Source organism: Falco rusticolus, chromosome 3, assembly GCF_015220075.1.
Source record: "Falco rusticolus isolate bFalRus1 chromosome 3, bFalRus1.pri, whole genome shotgun sequence".
NCBI classification, from domain to species: Eukaryota; Metazoa; Chordata; class Aves; order Falconiformes; family Falconidae; genus Falco; species Falco rusticolus.
The window spans coordinates 76,852,358-76,873,764 of record NC_051189.1 but is presented as its reverse complement, the minus strand read 5'-3'; the positions used below and the strand labels follow the sequence as shown (position 1 = coordinate 76,873,764).

The following is a 21,407-nucleotide window of genomic DNA, read 5'->3' as shown; positions in this document are numbered from 1 at the left end:
ACCAGACAATTGCCAGTTGTATGTTTGAGAATAAGACTCTGAGGCAGAAGGGAATAGAAAATTATAATTGCATTTGAGTTCTTAGTTCTCTGCTGATTCAGCAGAGACTCTAGGGTATTATTTAGGAATACTCTCCATTAGGCAGAGTCTTCTCCTTTGGCCAGTTTGAAGTAGCGATGACTGAGCTGCCTGATATAATTCCCCAAAAACCCAACTGCAAAACCAAAATGACGCAAGAGACTTTCTGCCTTCTTTTGCCTCCATTCATTTGCTGGACTTTTCCAGGCCGTATCGGTTCATGGAACGCTGGCAACGATGATTCACCTAATGCAACAGATGACGCAGCAGATGAGATCATGGATCGCATTGTAAAGTCTGCCACCCAAGTGCCAAGCCAGCGAGCAGTGCCTAGAGAGAGGAAGCGGTCACGAGCAAATAGGAAGTCATGTGAGTATACAACTATTAAATTTCTCAAAACAAGCGTATGGTCAAATATTTATATGTATGGGTGTAGGAACCAGGCCTTTAGCACGCAGACATGTATTGGTAGTTCGTAGTAGCTTGAGTGTATGTTTACAATTGGTATGAACTCCTCTTACTATTGCTTAAATGATGTTGTATGCAGTGGGTGACTGTCTTCTACAGAACTTGAAATGTCCTTAGCAGTAAGAGAAGAAGAATGGTTTATGGTGCTTTAGAGCTGATGACAGTACTTATTCATAACTAGAGAAGTCAGATCAGGACCTCAAATGGAGACTGCTTAAAATGCTATAAGGTACTGTGAACTGACATAAAGATTAATAGCTGTTTCTGTAGCTGAATTTATTCATAAAGCAAAAAGTAGTTTGAGATATTTCACCTTTTAAAATCTTTCTTTCTCGTGCTGTGTACTATCCTTCCACAGCCCTGAAAACAAAATGTCTGCTGCTGCTTGGCTGCAAGGTGGTTATAGAGGAGCTTAACTTCCACTGGGAAGAAAAGGTAGCACATCTATAAGGTGGTCTTTCAACGATGTAGTGTGGCCACAGGACTGAGCTACAGTACCCGAGTTTTGATTTCATGCTTTAGTAAATACAGTGTTTAAGTGGTGATGATCTTTCTGGTTAGGTTTTTATTTTTCCTTATGTGCAAAAACTATTGTGATTACTATGAGAAGGATAAGTACCCAAAGAACATAAGCTTGTAGTGTTTAATGTCATTCACTATATATGGCTTTTTGACTACCTTTCCATCCATCTTTTTAGCATTTCTGGGAAGTTAGGACAAAGAGGAGACAACAACAGTGAGTGAAAAAACACACAGATTTTCTTTTTTGTGGACTTGTTCTAATACAGTGAGTGATCAAAAACATTTAGTATAAGCAGTGATTGCTATAAACTAGCATGTGCTGAAAGCATATTCACTTTTCTCAACATGCTAAGAAAGGAACTTCTGCATGTGGCAAGAGCAAAAGAAAAGTGGACACTCTGGTTAGATGAGCCAGACTAAGCAAAGAAAATGAGCTGACACTGGATTGTCTGTCTTTGTCATACACTGTGCCTTACCTCTGTGGCATCACCTGCTGCTGCTACCCACTAGCCCACACAGTTCTGGTGTTCTGCACGTGCTGACTGCCCTAGTTGGCTTGTGCATATCAAATAAACCTCCTGTATGTTTGACTACTTCCATGGTTTATCCCATGCTAAAATATTACCTCTGTTAGCATCACTACCTTCATGCACATACACCAAAAAATCTTATTTCTGCTTGTTACCAGGTACCTTTTTCCCAAGAAAGCACTTGCTGCCAGAAAAAAAAAAAACAAAACGGGATAATGATAATAAAAATACTGTATATTTTTCCATGGAGCTGGCTTTTATATTCAGTAAAAACATTAACAGGGATTAAGCATTCAGTAAATGTTTAGGATGGGACTAATTTCCATTGTAATTAATCATGATAGAATCCAGCTCTTTTGCTTGTTTGTTCTTCAAGATCTGGGTGAGACTCTTAAGTGGATTAAAAGGCAGTTTCAAAACAAACATAAAGTTCAGTAGCTTAGCATCCCTTTCAGCTGACATGTGCTGAAAGGAAGTGTGAAAGGAGACTATCTTAACTGAACTGTTTCACTCTGATAGATAGTCAATATACTGGATGATGAATGAATGATGTAGTTTAGCTCTAAAACACACTTAGCCGGACTGATAATACAGCACCTCCAGGAAAGAACAGAGACCAACCCTTATGAATGCGTGATGTGAGTTAAATGAGCAGATCTTTCAGGTAGAGGTATAACACAGGTCCTATTAGAAAATGGATTTTTAGCATACTTCAATGATTTAGGTCAGCAGACACTATGATATTTATTATCTGCAGAGCAAAGAGACCCTATTATCTGATGGGTGGTTCACCACCTTCAGTCTTCAGGCTCCCATACATACCCCTTGACTTTTGCCATAAGCTTGGTATTCAATCTATTCGTGGACATCAAAGCAAAACTCAGTTGAAAGGAATTATTTTCACTGTGCATCATGCTGCATATGTCTCATTGCTTTCAGTGCAGAACTGAAAATCTTATCAGGCTTACTTAGCATTCAGCAAAGATTTCAGTGAACCTGAGCTGAGATACATGTTTTTAGCAAAATCAGAAACCCAAAAGAAATATATGCAATTGCACTGTAAATATTTCCTGTGATTCAGGTAGAAGATTCTCATGGACAAGGGATTTTTTTGCCATAAAAAAGACAGAAAAATGTGAGGTAAAAAGCAAGTGATATTCAAGTCACTTGTAACTAGGGGAAAACAGAAACAGGAATATGGAAAAGGTTAAGTTAAAGTCAAGAAATATTTGTAATGGTAAAATGAGATGATTTGACCTGTTCATTTGAACCGTTTTACCTTTTGTAACAGCAGCATGACTGTATCTGGTATGCAGAGAGCTTAGTTAAATCTTAATGACACAGAAGAGTTTGAACTCTCAGAGTAATGAGCAGAATTATAAATTGGGAGGAGGAATAAGACAGTGAGTCATTCAACAAAAGACAGATGGAAACGTCTGTGTGTGTTGGTTGAAGATAGGAAGAATCACAGAAAGCTAAGGTACATGGTAAGTGCATAACAGCTGAGTTCGTGTGATGATCTGCAGAGAAAGAACTTAATTCTGTTCTAGCCTTTTCCACCGTGGAGGTTTTTAGGATCAGATTTGACATTATGAAGTACAGTAACCAACTGGAAGTAATTGCCCCATGGTGGGTGTTCAGTGACCTGCCTACCAGACATACTGGAGTGGTATATTATGTGAGAAAACAAAATTACGGTTGTGTTTGTTCATTAGAAGCCTCATCAGAAAGCCACAGGATTGAATGAGCCACAGAAACTGAAATGCTCTGTCACCCCTTGAGGTGGTTATTCAAAGATAGATTCAAGGCAAGTTGCCATGGGAAACTTCTGCTGGTGTTTTTTTTCTCTCTGATGCCCTTATTCTGTGTGTAAACAACAAACCCCAGCCTCTAGAGATGTCAGTTCAGCATATTTTAAAGGCATGAAATACAAATTGGGTTAAAAATATGATGTTTCTGTTCTTGAAGACTGAGGGCAGCTTTCTGTGAGAAAGGTTTTTATAACATTATGGGGAGCTGTTCAAAAGCAAGGAAATAAAGAATAATATAATTTGGATTGTCTGGTTCTCCCATAAGGTTAGGATGACCTTCACAAATGATGCCATAACAAAAAATGAGTGCAAAGGAAAATGGGGATAAAGAAGTTTTTCGATAGTCCAAATTTCAATTAATACAATTGTTGAAGTTAATTTTAGCGGCTTACAGAACAGTGTTACGAGCATTGCACCAGTGCATTTGGGGAAATAAATACTCTCTCTATGAGATGCCACTGAGATTTAACAAAAACAGTCAAGAAAGAAGGTGATTTAATACAGCGAGATGAATTTAAAAAATAATGTAACAGAGATAAACAGAGTTTGTTCTGAAGATTACATGAAGTGTGAGGTAAGAGAAGAAATTATATAAAGAATAGGGCTGCTTATAAAATCCTCTTACTAGATGAGCTTTTGACAGCATGACGAACCAGCCTGTGCCAGTTGCTTCAAACCAGAGGAGAAGAAAAATAGGTTTTACAGCCCCTGCAGCTTTGAGGCAACAGAAGACACATGAAACTAGCAGCAGCATCTATAAGATAAAAATTTTACTGAAGTACATTTAATTAAAGACTCCCCCCTCCCAAACTTGATAATAGACAAACAGGAAGATAATGCTGTTTTCCTTCTTGTCCTGGATGTTTATTTAAAACATCCATCCCCTAACATAAAATCAATTCTCTCAGGATTAGACTCTTATGGAGGTGCAATCTCTGTGTTGCCCTCATGGACCTGGATAGATCTGTCACAGAATTGTATGATTCCCATGAGTCAGCATCATGAAAAATCACACTCCAATTTAATAGTCATGACTAAGCATATGGAAGGTATTTGCACTAATTCTGGTATACACAGAGCAATACTTGGAAATGCTGCTCAAACAGGTTTGATTCCTGACCTCTGTGAATGGCCATGGCAGGGCTCTGAAATCAAAGGACCAAGAGAAAGTCCTAAGGATTTGTTTGAATGCTGATTAAGCCACAGGTAGTAAAACTAGATCAGCTGACTACCAATTACCTTAAGGCTAGAGCATTGACCTGCAAGTACCTTCCTCCTTCTGTATGAATTGTTAGTGTTAGCAACCTTCATGCTTCAAAATGTGTCTCCTGGCTCCCTGAAGTCAAGGCAGTGGTCAAAGGGTGGGAATCCCGATACAGTCTTGCCAACAAGTAATTCCAGGTAATTGCACCAAGGAAGCAGCTCTTTAATGATGGCTTGACTCTACAGCACTGTTTGCGTCTGGATCTTTAGCTGACCCTGAACAGTAAACCATAATGTAGGGCCCAGGTGTGGCCAATACTTGATGGTGAGTAGCAGAGTGGTGGTTGCCTTGGGTTCTGCTGGAGACACCACAGAGAGGCTTGTTTTCATTCACATCATTTTAGCTCAGTGTCTCTCTGTGCAGTCCTATTTCTCTCATAATTTATTAAAATTTAAAATAAGCTTTAGATTTAAGTTAGAGAAATGGGTCTGGAGCAGGTAATAATTGAATCATAATTTAATTGAGTATTCAAATGAGAAAACTTGATCCAAATTATTTGTAATGTTTAAAAAAGAGAGAGAGACATGATAATGCCTTATTGTAGGCTTTGGAATCACATGTTAGTCAAGTAATATACCCTGTGATTGACCCTTGAGATATGGAAACATCTAATAAGGATTTATTGATTTATTTGCATAATGACTTGTGGGGAGTAAAAAATTCTTACAGTCATTATGCAGAAATGGATCTGAGGCACCACCCAAGTAATCTGTCAGCCTCGTGTGAGTGGACTGTGGAGGAGATAGAAATTGAGTGGAGATTACCTGAATTTTAGACAAATAAACTCAGGGCCAATGGATTAAATTTAACTACAGAACATCCTAGGTCAGGTATTTCATGCTAAATTCCACCTTCAGAAAAAGTGAAATAGGAGTTGGCACACTGCCATCAGGTACCAAAACATGGGAAAGAGCTCTCCCAAAGGTCCAGGCGTGGAGACAAACTTTAGACAAGTTTTAGGAAGGCATGCAATGCTGCTTTGGAATAAACATGTTTGTAAGCAAACAAAATACTAGATGGGAGACTGAATCCAAAGGTGTGTAGTTGTTGTTTGGCATTCACAGGGTGCTTCAGTTAACTTTTTCTTCTTCTTTTCTTTGTTTTTTCATTATTTTTCATTTTCATGTTTCTCCGCTTACTTTTTCTGGCTATGAAAAGATACCGAAGTGCCAAAATACCAGGAGGGAGACTGTTCTTCTGGTATTTATAGCCTGACTAAAAGCAGGAGTTAATGGAAATTATGCTTTTAAAAAAATAAAAACCTTACAAGAAGAAGTCTATATAAAATGCTTTAAAGGCAAGCAACTTCACTTAGAATTTGCAACTAATTATTTGGGATTTGAGTAACTGGGTCCTATCAGGAGTTAGAGGAGGGGGCATGGTCAACTAGTTAGTGGTGCACATTTAGCAACAATTCTTTGCATTTTGAAAAAGTGAATGTATCACTGATGGTATTCAGTATCAAAGTGTGTTTATCCTCACACAAAGTACAGAGCCTTCAGAAGGTCAATACCCAGTTAATAAAAATCTAATGATTGAATGAAAACAGAACTTGAGATAAAGCACTTAAAACTCTGGCAGCTGGAAGGTTATCTCCATTAGATGCCGAGATAGCTAATGTCTTTTGGATGCCTTTTACGTAATACAATCTTTCATCCTTAGGATGGCAAGATCTTTGCAAAAATGACAGAACTAAACTCCGTGATCTACAATAAATAAAAAATAATAAAATATTTGAAATATTAAATTAATATTAAATCTATTATTAAAAATATTAAAAAATAAATAAAAAATAAAATAAAAATTAACAGTACTTAATGAATGATTTATAAATACAACTGACCACAGTAAACTGTATAAATTTATATACCTGATCAGGGTGAGGCCCGCATAGTCCCATATCTCATCTGTGCCAGAGGCCAGCATCAACAGCTGTAGGAGAATAAACAGGAGAGGCAGGATTAGTTGAGTAACCTATAGGTCTCACCATGAGTTTTAATAGTTGTAAATCAGTGTATTTATTTGAAATGTAAGGATGAATAGCTGGTTCCATTTTTTCAGTTTTTTTCAGTTGTAATTGGTGACATATATAATTGTGATTGTTGATATTAATACCATTTCTAAATAGGTATGCATTTATTTATGATTGTTCAGTTTCTGCTTTACAATGTGTATTACATTTGTATTTATAGCTTTCTTTAAAGGTAACTGATCTTGACAGACAGGGATAGACATCCTGCTTTTTAACTGTTCAAATATATAGTACCTGTGTATGTGTTTTGTTGGCAGTCTCCATGAGTTTCAAAGTGTACCTTTCATGTCTGAAGTTTGTTCTAGAGCGTTTGCCTGGTCCTAGCACTGTGAAAGTGAAATTGCCATCATTCTGTACAGTTCTACATCATCTAGCTGTCAAAACAAAAGATTTTTTGAAAGTTTGGTCTAAAAATTACTAAAAAAAAAATTGCTAGTAAAAGATGCTTAACTTCATTTTTCAGTCGCTGTTTTAGAGGAATCTATGAGTCACTTCTGTAATGAGTTTCATTCTGATACAAGTTATTTGTTTTGGGATTGATATCCTTAAACTTTGTGCTTGAAACAGTTTTATTTTTTATATAAGGAAAGTCAGATATAAAATTAACCCAGCCTGCACCATTAAGTATATTCCTTAACTTTGCATTGGATTCCAGTACTGGTATTTAGAGATACTGTGGAATCTAGTATTTGCTCAAAATTGAGCAGCATTGTTTTAATACAGCAACTGAGAAAAAGGTGAAAAGTCATTGCATTGATCTGAGAAGTCAGAATTAAATATGGCATGTTTACAAAGAATAGGTATCTTTTCTCCCTGTTTATTTCAGTACACAGGTGGAAGACAGAGATGTTGACCACTACACAGACATTCACATGCACATGTATGTTACATTACCCAAGCACAGAGGACATTGTGTAGGTACAGGGAAATAAACTGCTGCTGTTATGGGTTGCCCTTAGTCATTTTAAAGTGGCTGTCACCTCATGGGATTAAATGCCCACCAGACACGCTGCTCTGTGGAGGAAGAGGTAGCCACTGCTCAGGGTTTGCTCTTAGCAGAGTGCATCCTGGTAGCAGGTGAGGCCTGTGTTCCATCAGGATCCTACAGTGTAGGCAGACCACTGGCATTTTCTTCTGCTGTGTCTCCAGCGCTGGGAGAACCAAAAAGAGGGAGTGCTCTGCAGCTTGCCATGGGCTTCCAGACAAGGATTTACAAGTGCTGGAATTTCTCTGGCCATCTCTTCTTGGCCAAATGGTGTTTTCTTTATTGCAGGAAAGAACAAGCAGGAGGTAATGTGGGAGAAACTGACAGGACATGAGCAGCTGATAAAGAGCAAGTGATGTCAGTGTGCATAAGAGATAAAGCTGATCATGTTCCCAAGTCACAGAATATTGGTATTGACATTTTCTAGATAAATACTTCTGTTACGGTATACACTTTTGGTACTTTTTCAACTGAAGTTCTGTAGAAAAAAACTCATTTTACCTCATTTGTTTGCATCTTGTTTGCATCTTGCAAGAGATACAAGTAGTTGTTTTCACTTTGGCCAGTTTTCCATTCACTGCATCGGTGAATTCATCGACATTAACCTCTGTTGTCATTTTAGTTGGCATATTTTAAAGGTATATTTCAAGGGTTTTGAATCCTTGGCACAGGATTCATTCCCAAAAGTGGGATATATAAGTTGTAAGTATTAAAAAAATATGTATGGTTAAGTTGCACACAGTTAGCCCTAAGTTGATAGGATATGTATTATGTTTGGTTTATTCTCATATTGAAGTGGTTTTCAAGTTTATCAGTGGTCAGTAATTTACTCCTTATTTACATCATCCTTCCTTCCTGAAAGATGATGATTATTTTCAGCATCTGAGCAAGAAATCAGCAGCAGTGAGTTGCTGGCTGACAAGTCACAGAGTTGTTATGGAAAGCGCTTCATTTGAGAGTGAGAAAAGACAGGGAAGTACAGGTCTGCTTTTCAAGTTGCTTTACAAAAGAAATACAGCAACAAAAGCGATCTCTTATGTGGCATTCCAGAAGAGCATCGCGATATCACAGCTGCCAAGGAGAGCCCTCTGCTGCCATGAAGGAGTTTAGCACAAGGATCTGTAAAGGCAGGAATTTGACTACACTTAGATGCGAGTGTCAAACCTGTTTGGAGGGAAGTCTGTCTTAGAAGATGGACAAAAATGTTTCACACAGAGCTATTCGGAATTTATCTTGCCCCATTACTATGTTATATATATATATATATGGCCTCCTGTAGGCAGTATAACACTACCTGATTAGCATAATTACAATATTATTTTGATCATAATTATTTTTAATCTGATGACTCATAGAGATGATGCCTTTTACTGTTTTATTTCCCAGCACAGATTCCCAGTGGAGATAATTAAGTTGCTGTCCATAGAGCCCGAGTGTTCAAACATGGACCCACTCCTCTGCTGGGTCACTCTCCAACAGACAGCTCTATGTTCATAAACCTGAGCTACCCCCTTGGAGGGTCATTTTAAAATTTCAAATGGAATGTAAAGGATGCATGCTCAAAACACTTGTGTTAGGCGGCTTACTTTCTGTATCCTATCTGCCTTTTTTTGTCCTGTGCATTGTTAATGTATAGTCTGGTCTTGAAAATAGCATATAGTGCTTACATGCAGACTCAGTTGTTGGCAAGCTCTACACTCTTGATGCCTTACCTGTTAATAGTGGAATCACTTCTGACTGATAAAGTTAAGTGGGAGAAATTATGAAAGAGATGGCAGCAGGATTACTTTTAGTAGTAACGTTTTATAGTGGAATTCACAGAAGTCCTGAAAAATAGGGTTTTCTTTTTCATAGAAGGCTTTCAAAGAAGGAGTTAAATCTTTTTTGCTTTACTGTTGGAACTATGTAAATGACAATCTGTGAAATACATAAAGTTGGAAAATTTAACAGTTTCAGCTACACATTAAATATTACTTTAAAACTCGTATGTTCTTCACGCAGCCCAGATTCTCTAAAGCAATGTTATTTTTTTGTTCTCTATAACACCTGGGATATAAACCACCTGGAGATGAAACACAAGTTAAACTTCCCTTACCAAATGCTACTTTGTCGTCTTCCACTGCTAGACGACTCTTTCTGTCACAGCCACCATAAGTTACACCTGAAATGGTTGTGAACTACAGAGTTTCGTGTTACAGAGACTTGTGCCATCTATGAAGTGTGGACAGGACTCAAAGCAAAGCTGCAGGGCAGTAATAAGTAATTATACATCGTTTATTGGAGCTTTCTATGTAGCTGACCCAGACAAAGACCACATTTCAGCTGACTGTGCTTCCTCAGAGAAGTGCACGCTAAAGTCCAAAAATTCACCTACAAATCCCTGTAAGAAAATATCTACATGTAATGTTTTAGTACTTTTATTAAGCATTTAGGCCTATTTGCATTAAGCAATGATATATGCATAATTAAACATAAGTACAACTTAGAGCAATAGTGACATAAAAACACAAATGCAGAAAAGGATTAAAATAAGAGAATATGAGCAAGACTGGATTGAATTTTTGAGTTGAAAATTGCCATAGCTGGATTCATTGAAGTCCAAGAGAATATGTTAACTGTAAATATATGAGAAAATAGACTGTGCAAGCTGGGTGTGGGTAGGTAACAGAAAATAAAACTAGGATATATGAAATTAAATGAAATGATGGAACTAGCCTGTACGGCCTCTCATAATCTGCCCTTCCTGCTGTCCTTGCTGTGTAAGTCTTAGCCACCTGGAATTTTCTTCATTCTAAGTCATCAGCTAGCAGCTGCATTACCTTTGCAGCTGGTACCAAAAGAAAGCTGTGTCTGCCACACCTTTGTAATAGGAATGACACTAATACTGTGACTTCTTGAGCAGGAGAGTGGTCATATCTCTTCTGCATTTCAAGTGACTCATCCATACAAGTGGAGACACACGTGTCAAAAAACATTGCAAATGCAAGAATAAACAGCGCCAGCCAGACTGATCTTTACTGTTCGTGGAATCTTTATTAAAAAAAATAAAATAAAAAAAATAAGGAAAGGGAAATTAGGAACATTATCTGCTTTTTAAAAAGAAAATCAAACTCTAGATAATTTTATTCTCTGTCAAAGCCACAGGTAGGGAATTACTCTTTTTTTAAATCACTCCCAATGTATTGTGAGGGCTATGTATCTGTGTAGATTTTGACCCAATAGGCAGAGTCAAATTCATCAAGTTCATCATAAGCACACTGCATTCTGCCAGGATATCAAATAAAATTCTAGATTTCCTGATTAGCAAAAAATATCACACCCTCTGACCCCAGAAAAACAACATTTAGTTTCTTGGTTATGGGATCTCAGCAGGCCTTGCTTGTGACCAGAGTAAAGTTATTTTCTCTCTATGTTATGTTTCTTTAGCAAATGTTTTAAAAATTGCTTCAAGAACCTAGAAGGTCACTTGAAAGTCTTATTTTTATTGTCACTGCCTCCAAAATGCATTCCATAACTCAGTTTAATGTGATCTGAATCAGGCCAAGACTTTTACAAGCCAAGATACGTCTAGTACAGTTAGAGACACGACAGAGTTCAGTGAAGAGGGGAGAGTGAAAATCTAGTTTGAGAAATGTAATTTTGCAATGCCTGTAAAACATGGAAGGGAAATACCTCTCTGTATTCAGTTTTGATGACTGAATGTGTTCATGAGCTTTCCTAAGGTAGAGGAACCCTACCAAGTGCTTTGTGAGGACATAGACAAATGTCTGAGGATATCTGTTTAACAGCATGTTAAGATAAGGTTCACCCACCTCCCAGAGCAGTCCCTGCTCCTGTCAATAACTCAGCTTTCTCCTGGCTTCATCACTCACAAACCTCCATAGTTCACAAGCCAGTGCAGAGAATGGTGAGGCTGGAATTTGTTCCTGTGTGACTCATATGCATCCATCCACTGTATCTTCAAATGAGGGAATTTACTGTAAGTAATTTTCACTTATTACATGTAATTTTTACATGAAAGGCCCCTTTATCAGGCCACTTTCATCTCCCTAAATACAAATTCCTTCAAACTACAGGTGGACTCATCGGTGTCAGACTGGCCTGTTGCATTGCAGGGACAAGAATTCACTTATCTGAGTCTCGACCATGATGCTGTCAGCTGTTATCCTGGTTGCCTGTTGATGGTGGACAGCTTTAATCTTGCCAGTAGTCACAGCACTTTGCAGTATTTGGCCCTACATGCTTAGTTTATACAAGTCAGCGTCCATCAGTGAAAAGATTCTTCACATCTTTGCTTTTTAATAACTATTTTCTTGACAATCTGTTATGACCACCAAAGACCTGCATTGCTTGGAGGTCTTTTCTTCTAACTGCTGGCCTTGAAAGCTTAGGTTACTGGCATATCTTAAATTGAAGCTATCTTTCTCTGTATTACAAGACAGCAGAGATAAGTTAGAACAATCAGCTGAGGGATGCAGGGGGATTGTTTTGTTTAATTACAGCTGTGTACGTCCATGCAATCCATTGAGCATCGTCATTCCTACTTGTTTTTCAGTGGCACAAAAAGTCCATACCTGAGGTTTGACTCTGTTGTGCGAGTCATGCAGAAAACCCAGAACAGGGCACTTGTCACATGCTGCATACAGTATTTCTTTTTTTCAGTCATCCAAGGGTTAATAGACGAGATCCTCAGACTAAGATTTTCATATGTTTGATGGGTACGCATCTGGAGATTCAAAGAGAAACCTTGCTTATGTAAAGAAGACTTCTTAGTTTTCTTCCTCATTTGGCCATGAAGATGGTTTCTACCATGATATTTTAACTCCTGACTGTGACTTCTGAATATAAACTCCTCTAATTTTCTTCAAATAGGCCTGTATGTTCTCATAAATCCATTTGGCTTTTCCTAGTAAACTAGTAATCCTGTCACTCGGGATGATGGAGGAATTTAGACAACTGTATACTGCTTGGTGGGAGTTAGAGGCACACATTTCCCTTTCAGTTGCTAGACAAAGTCTCAGCCCAGATATTTGTGCAGTAATAATTGCACTGACCTAAAGAAGGCCATTCCAGAATTACATTGTCATAAATAAGACCTAAATTTTGCTTATTCCAGTACATGATCAGTGTTAGCAGAGCACCCCAGTTCCTGTTAAATGTTTGCAAACAGGATTAGCGATTGCTTTCCCTCACTCTGCCTGTCTTACCATCTGACAAGAAAAATAACTTTGTTTTACAGTGGTGATTGTTCTGCGTTTGCGAATATGAGGGATTGTGGTCCCAGAGAGCTGGGGATGTGTGTGAGAGCAGCCACGAATATGTTCGATTTGAAACTTCTGCAAAAGTGTCTGAAATGTGGAGATTTGTTCTGCATTTGGTTTTCCAGTTCACATTTGCCTGCAGTGAGAAGGTGTAATGTCATCTAGAGAGTCATCCAGTGAAAGTTCAGTCTCCTGTACACGTATTTATTTAACATGACTCTGCTACCTGGTGGCCAAGCTAGCTATGGTCTGTGTTTGTCTGCATGTGGTAGAGGGTACAGAAAAAAAAAAAAAATGTTCAGGGGAGAGAAAGTGCAGGCAGCTAAGTGGGTGAGCTGCATGGGGAAGTCTTTGCTTTTAGTAAGACAGAAATATTTCAATTGCAGCTTTCTTGGATTTGTTCTTTCACTCCTGATATTGTTCATTTTGATATAGAAATAAGCATTGAGTGATTCACTGATACTTTAAGACCCAAAGACATTTCCTAGCTCATGTCTAGAAATTAACATTTGCCACCGTGGACATTTGGGTATCAAATCTGAGCAGTATAAAAGTGTGCCAGTGTTGAGGACTGACTAAACAGTCCATGTTGGGTATTCCACACCATGGACACCGGAGCATTTATTTAAATATGTTGCTGTTCTGGTAGTACTTTTTGTGTTTCTTAATCTCACCTTTATCAGTTGCATTTCACCTTGTACTGCTTTAAGCTAAGCTTTGTTAAACTTGGAAGGTGTTGCTGATCAGTTTTGTAGGAAAAAGTGGGTATTATAAAAGGCTGCCATGCAGACTCCTAGCGGTGATTAATAAGTGTGCAAATGCTGAAGGAAAAAGGAGTGAGCTTTGAAGAAAAACTTTCAAGTAAGTGTTTGATAAGGAGGAACAGTTACACATGTGGCACACTCAGCTTATTTGATTAACCTTAGTCACTGATGAAAGCGGTTTGACTATCAAACATAGATCACGTTTGTTCTACCTGCATGGTATCAAATGTTCAACCGTGCCATATTTTCCTTCTCTTATCCTCTGACACTGACCATTCCCTCCTCTCACTCCTGCTAGACCCTTGAGTGTGACCACCCAGTTTCAGCTACATGGACTGAGTATCTCAATAAGTTTGTGGTCTTAATTTTGCTAGATGATAGCAATGCAAGAAGTCCTTAACCACTGTTTGCAGTTGGTTTCTCTGCTAGTTTCCTCTAGATTTGATTATTTTGGGGCTCTGGATATATTTTTTTCAACATAGATTTGTTGTTTATGCTTTGCATGCAGCTTAAACTTCTGAATGTGCGTTTTGTACCTGAGGAACATCAAAGTGTGGAGTGAACACCCCATTTATGTCCATTAAGCCCATCCACCTGAAAATCATGGCACCAGTAAAACTAGGAGGACGCTAATGCTCAGTGTATGCAGTCACATAGTCACTTGTTTCTGAATAAAAAAGGCTATCAGAAAATTTAAAAGTTTTATGTCAGGGCTATGAAGTCAGAACACTTCATAGAAAATTTAAGAAATGAGATTTAGTCCTAGATTTATCATTTAGATTCAACTAAAATGCTCCAGACTATTAACGGCAAAGATGACCCAAATGGGTCTAGGGTGGGGGAGCATTACAGGAGAAAGGGAAGTGTGTATGAAGACAGTAGTTTTAATTATTTGAATTGACTGTAAAGTAGCCACATTTTTAACCTTTTAACTTCTGGGTGGGTTGGGTTTTTTTACACTTGTAAAGGCTCATGTAGGATTTTATAGTGTAAATTCAATTGAGCCCTATAGAGATCCAAAACCTCTTTAAAAAATCTTTATGAAACTATAAAATAATAAGGCAGATGATCCTTTCTGTAGACTGAAAATCACTTGATACAATTTCGGATAAAAAAAATCCTAAAATTCCTTAAAAGTTTTTGTTGACTACATGTCAAATGACAAATGTCTTTTTGCCTGATTTGAGTTGCTGGGTATTTGATGCTCCCATGGATTTGGCACAGGGCATTATTCAGTGTTTCTGATCTTGGGGCCCTGAGCACACAGCAACTTTTGATATGACTCAGCTTGCATGTTAACAGGTTTTTTTTCAGCTGAAAGTCTTCATGTAATTATCACTTCTAATTGTTTGCATTTTCTTTGGATTTTTGTTGTTGCTGTTGCTGTTGTTGCCTGCTTTTGGAACTTTACGACTATCCAGTGAGAAGGACACTAAAGAGTGGACTAACACCAGAAGAAGCCAAAGCACTGGGCCTCATCAGCACCTCTGAGATGCAGGTTTGATGTCCCAGAGGTGGCGACAAGAGCCATTCATCTGAAGCACATAGGCTGACAACCCTTTGGTGAGGCATTCACTTGCCAGCCTCCTCTGCTGCTCCCAACATCCTGTCCTCCGATAGTGCGATTTTAATAAGCAACAAAAAGCAACCCCCCCCAGCCAGGGCAGAAGAAGGGTGTTCTGCAGCTCAGCACAACATCCGGACAGTAACTGAGGAAGCATTTGGGTGCTTGTAGTTGGAAGCATACGGCTTCTTCTTCTCGTGGTGTGTTGATGTGGGTAGGAGGGGGCTCTCTCTGAGTTAGCTGTCATTATGTGAGCTGTGTTTACGTTGGCTTTCCTTGTGCCCTGTTTTAGTCATTGTAAATGTATGGCATTTTGTCAATGCGAGGAACAGTCCTTAAAGAGGCAAAATAACCCCTGTTACAGCAACACCAATTTTCCTGAAGTAGATTCATTAAGCAAAGATGCACAGTCTGTGCAACCCTGTGGTTTGTTGGGGGTTTTTTGTTATTATTTTGCCACCAAAGAATGTAAAAATGTATGTGTACCTTTGTAAATGTACAGAATGAATGTGTGGACATGTGTGCGCGTATCTATACACATACAGTCATGGTGTGAAATCATGCTCTTGCTGAAGCCAGCTGGACCATGATTTTCGTGCTGGGGCCTTACTGTTCCACCTGGACAGGAGGAAAATAATGTCTTTTTGTAGGAACTCAATGTTATTCAATGGGATTCACCCTGTGGGGCAGGAGATGGCCTGCAATACAAGTGGAAAGTTTAGGATTCTGAATTAATATGTATTAATCACACTCATACTGTACATAGCAGCATGCACACAGAGGAGAGGACACAGAACACCTCCCTCTCGTTGAGCTATGGCTGTACTGAGCTTTTGTACAGTTTCAAAGAGATCTATGCCAACAACTTTATGTACTAGATAAATGCATTCAGATGCTAAGATCAAGAAGTTTTGTTCACTTGCCTGTGCCCTTCATGCTGCGTTTGTCTGCTGCAAGATAATGTGGTGATGATTTTATTTCAAATTAGTGGATCTGAATATGAAACAGCCCTGCTAAAAGGCTGCTGCATTTTTGCTGTTCTTTACTCTTTTTGTGATTATCCTTGATGAAAGTGGAGAGGGTACCATGGTGAACACTCCAATATGTTTGTCCTTATCTCACTGTTTTATAACTGACTTTTATAACTGCCCTCAGCATGTGTGTTTGAAGAACCTTTAGTCGTCTTGTCTGCCTTTGCGGACATACACAGCAGTGAAGATGAACTCAACACAGTCACTCTAGCCAGTGCTGAGGCACTGTGAAGAGAACTGCAAACAACGGTAATGCAAAAGGGAACTTTTTAAGCCAAAGTCTGTATATGGCCAATTGATACTCAAGGATGCACAAGACTATCTCTTTCTGTTGCCTTAGCCTCTAAGACTAAGGGTGTATCTGCACATCAGTAACAGCTGAGGCTTCCTTCAAGCTAGTTAAGTGGGGAACTGCAGCAGTTTAGTCATGGTAACAGGGTTTGATTTTAGTTGCAAAACACACTTGAAAAGTAGGGTTAAGTAATAGTCTATGCTGGGCTCCTAATGCCGTAGCTTTGTTGCTTCTGGCACCTAAGCTAGGTCAGGTACTGCAAGTTATTCTACTCTGCTCTCATTAAGGATGGGATAATTGCTGAAGATCGTTCAGGATACTTGAACCAAACACAGTAAACCTTTGAAACTTTGGTCATCCATCACAACACATTGAGCACAGCATCCGAGTGATGAAAAACGCAGATAGTTGACAACACTGCAATGAGTTTTGCAATTGAATGTCCTATCTATACTGTCCACCCTCTTGATCATAACATTTAATTCTTTATCTGGCAATGCCTTGGATCTTCATGTTTCAGGGTCCATGGGGTAGAAAGGTGCTAATGAGCAAGGATTCTCAAGCACAGCATTGAGTCTGATGTGGTTTTCCCCTCACCTTGTTAAAAAGTCAATTTTACAAGTAGGGAGAAGGCAGTAGTTGTATAATTAATAAAATGAATCGTGTATTTGAAAGCTATGGAAAGAAGGAAGCTGGTTAGGGAACAGAAAGAAGCGGCATATAATTAATTTCACTGTCATCAAGCAAGACCTACAAGCATCTGGATTTTAAAGTGGAACTTTATGTGCTGCTCACCATTATGGGCTTTTAAAATCTCTCTTAAGGATGCTTAGAACAAAGGAATGAAGGTAATGGGGGTTTGTGGAGGTCTTTGAAGTCTGAAACAAGAGGAAGATACCCTGAATGTAATGGTTATGTTGAACTGTGATACTTGCTAAGTGAGAAAAGAAGCAAAAATGCAACAAAATGCATTTATGCCAACAGAGGTCCTGTATTTGATTGGAGGGAGAAAATCAATCAATTTTTTAAAACAGAATAATTAAAATGTGCTGAATGTGCAAAGTAGGTGGCTGTTGGTGACCACTTGCTAACAGGAAACTAATTTGTCTTTCATTTAGACATAGCTCAGCATCTGTGTCTGAAACACAATAGCTGATTAAATACTCATAGTTGGGTATATGTATTTTTCAAGAATTGTGCAAAAAAAGTGCAAAACTTCATATGCCCCTTATGGAGGAGAAAATTAGATATGGGGAGTGGGGTTAGAATAAGTTCAGGAAAAAAAGCTGGTTTCTTTCAGATTCTCTGGATGCAACTGTCTTAATGTGAAGCATATTCTTCCTTGTCTATTTTTCCATTGTGTTTCTTTTTCTGTTCCTGCTCTGTATGTGTAAAACCGATACCATTTTTTCTGAAGGATAACTTGGTCTTGTTTATGCAGTAGTGTACAGTCAGCTTCATTCCACTGTCTAAAATGTTTATTGCAACAAGGTCATGAAACACAGTAACAATGCAAGAACTACAGAAAAGATTTCCATTTTGGTTCCTAGTAAAAGTGGCACAGTGGCCCAATGTGCTAATCTGTATGGTGGCAGTATTTCCTCCAGAGTCTGCTGGCGTGTCCTGACTGTGGAAATAACATTTGTTCCCCTTCATCTGACTGCTGGATCCCAGATGAATTGGAGGAATTGGTTATATTTGCATGCCTCTGTCTAATCAGGTTGTAACCTTCAGGTTTTGAGTTGCTGCCTGCCCCTCCATCATCGAAAGAGCCCACTGTAAGGAAGTAGCAATTGTTTTAAAATGTGTGTGAGATGTGGATTGGTTTTGTGACAAGTATAAAGGTCTTGGAAACACAATGTAGTAACACATGTTCCCATTTCTCACTTAGAGCTCCGTGAAGGCTGTTTTTAAACACTTGCAGCCATAATAACTACCTCTCTTTCTCATAGTACCAGTCAGCTGCAAATGTAGCACTCAGAGTTCTGTATCTCCACCGAGCTCTCAGAGTTGCTGCTGGTGTTCATTCCAGCACCCATCTGCTGCCAATAACTTGTCTGTCCGTCTACCAACATAATGCCTTCCCAATTTGGATGCTGAGGTAAACTTTAGCATATGAAATGGCCACCAAAGGGAAACTATCCTAATTTCCTTTCATCTCTCTTGGTGTTTAGAAACAGACTGCATAGCAATACTTTGTATTCCCTTGCTCCCAGCTGAGGGATAACTTTTAGTAGCAGTTATATGGCTGCGGTGAAGAAACACCCCCAGGGAATGCTGTGTGCCACAATCGAGAATGAAAGATCCCTCACAAAAATTAAATTCATCACTCTTCACCTTTCAGTAAGGCCAGGCACCAGGCTCATGGATTCCAGATGTTTTATAGCCCCTTGGCTGCTATGTGTGACCCTTCTGTTTAGACATAGATCCCTGTCCATAATCCAAAATCAACAAAAAAAATGCTGGTTTAATGAGGGTCTTTCTTGCTCCAATAAATACTGGAAACAGCATAAAAGCAGTGTTCAAAATACATTGCTTTTTCTCTTTTGACCCTCTTTTATCATAAATCTCTGCAGTGATCGACTCTGTCAGCAAAATAAGGCATCACATTTGTAGGTAGACAAGACTGGCTTTTACCTTCATAGAAAGTCATATATATATATATACATATATATAGGTAAGAGTTCATGCCCTGATTTAACAGAAATTGGTTGTCAGAGTCTTGGTGTGACTGAACAGCAAGGGCCTCCTGCAGGGTGCTCCGTTCCCCCTCAAGGTACTAGATAACGTGGCAGGCGAGCACCTTAAATCCCCAGTGTGCTATGCTCTAGACATACCCTGGCAAACGCTAAAAGCTACTGACAAGTCACAAGTGAGGGCTGCAGCATCTCCTGCAAACCCGAGGAGCACAATGCCACTGTAGGTGCAGTAAATATTTCCTCGTATCGGGCACCGCTCTACGCCGGTGTCCCTGGTAGTGTAATAACAACAGCGAGCGTCTGCCTAAAACGCTTTAGAAACATTTGGCTGGTGGTAGTAGTCTGGATTCAGGTGTGTGTACACTGTGTGGTTTTTGTTTTTACAATGCTTTGATTTCACTGAGATGAATGGGGACAAGGCAATGGCCTACCAGTTTCACACCCTTTCTCCTCCCGCTACATCTCGTAGGCAGGCGTACACGCTGCCTGCCTCGACCTAAAGGATGTGCAGGGACATGGTATCAGACAGAAGCACGAGCATATTCCTCTCTCTTTCCCACTCCTGTATGCTCACTGCACATGTACCACTCCTCTCATCAATTTCGAGGTGGGTTGTGCGTGAGTGTGCAGGCAGAGCCTGACCCTGTGTGCTGGATGATGGCCCTGCATTTCCAGCATCGGGACGCAGGAAATACTTGCCTAAACTGTAAGGACTACAGCTGTTGATGTTTCTCCAAAGGAAAAACTGCCAGGTACTTACAGGCTCTGAAAGAAAATAAACTGAAGCATTTTCATAAGAGAAAATATGTGGTTATAGGCAATTCTTGAAGATGATTTGCAAACACTCAAACAACCTGTAAGGCTTACCTTCCTTTTTTTTTTTTTAATAGGGCAGCAATTGGCTCAATTGGCATTTCAGATACGATCCAAATAAGTTTTTGGCAAGCAGTCTAATAGTTACATAGCAATTAATGCAAGAAGTTTCAGAGATGTTCTATAGTTTTATGTTTACGCAAAAAAAAAAAAAAAGAAAAAACCGAAAAAAAATATTTTTAATTAGTCCATTTCACATCGAGTGGCATAGAGATATATTTTGTTTAATCACTATCTAATACAGAGGCTTCTGTGAAAGAAAAGGTTTATTTGTAGCATTGGGTACATTTCTCCTTTTTAAAGACTGTCTACGCGTATAGTGTCCTTTTTTGTGAGCTGGGAATTGTAAAAAAATGTAAAGTAGAAAAGGATGTGTTTCTTAGGCAAAGGAAAAATACTGTAAAATTGTGTAAATGTCACTACTCATGTTTTTTCATGTTTTGTGTAGCATAGTGTAAAATAGGCTTTCCAGCAGTGTTATTCTGTGAATTGTAATTTAAAAAACAAGCCATGCATGGGCAGAGATGTTATCTACAGGTCCTTTTGGTTGAGTTTTTGTTTTTGTTTGTTTTCTCATTCTAGGTTAATTTGTTTTATGTTAAATTTAATTGCCCATAAAAGCGCATTTTTGTTTCTCGGTTTTATTTCATAAAGAACTTGAATTACTCTTTAAGATTTTACTACACACAAAGCTCACCTACCATTTGTGTTGATCCTTCAGAAGCTTTTTCACATTTATTCTAAACCAGGGGATTTTCTTTTTAACACACCCCTCATCTGTCTCTTCTCCCCCCACTCTCCCCACTTTACTGTCTGGAAGGATGCAATCACACTTTTTTTTTTTTTTTTTTTTTTTTTTTTTATCCTGTGCCATGCAGGGTCAATATGGAAAACTGACCACAAACCTGTGTCCAAAATTTCTTAATATAAGTAGTTAAATGGCTCACCTCTACAGCATTATGTAAACACATCTTGCAATAAAGCTTTATAAAGCACTGACTGGGCTGGTTCTGGTTTTGTTGATGAAGCCAATCACGGGAGCTTCGGTGGGAAATGGGTGGGAAGGGGTAATGGGTTATTTTTTTCATATCCTCTAAGTATCTGCAAAGCCACCATGTGGACAACAAAACAGCTGCCATTAAGCCATCTGGGTGGTCTCATCATAAAAAACTGATCTTTTACCCCTAGTTTCACAAGTTGAGCCTAATTCCTAATCTTGAGTGAAGAAAATGA

At 38.8% G+C, this 21,407-nt stretch overlaps 1 protein-coding gene across 3 annotated transcripts in view; it reads left to right on the top strand.

Annotated features, from left to right (window-relative positions):
- Positions 1-21,173, top strand: part of FHOD3 (formin homology 2 domain containing 3) — a 417,165-nt gene extending 395,992 nt beyond the window's left edge. For all 3 annotated transcript variants that reach the window (XM_037381206.1, XM_037381205.1, XM_037381207.1), the window contains 2 exons: positions 286-447; positions 15,137-21,173. In XM_037381206.1, coding sequence (XP_037237103.1) covers positions 286-447; positions 15,137-15,219 — 245 coding nt within the window. In that variant the 3' untranslated portion in view covers positions 15,220-21,173. The remainder of the gene's footprint in view (positions 1-285; positions 448-15,136) is intronic.
- The last annotated feature ends 234 nt before the right edge of the window (positions 21,174-21,407 follow it).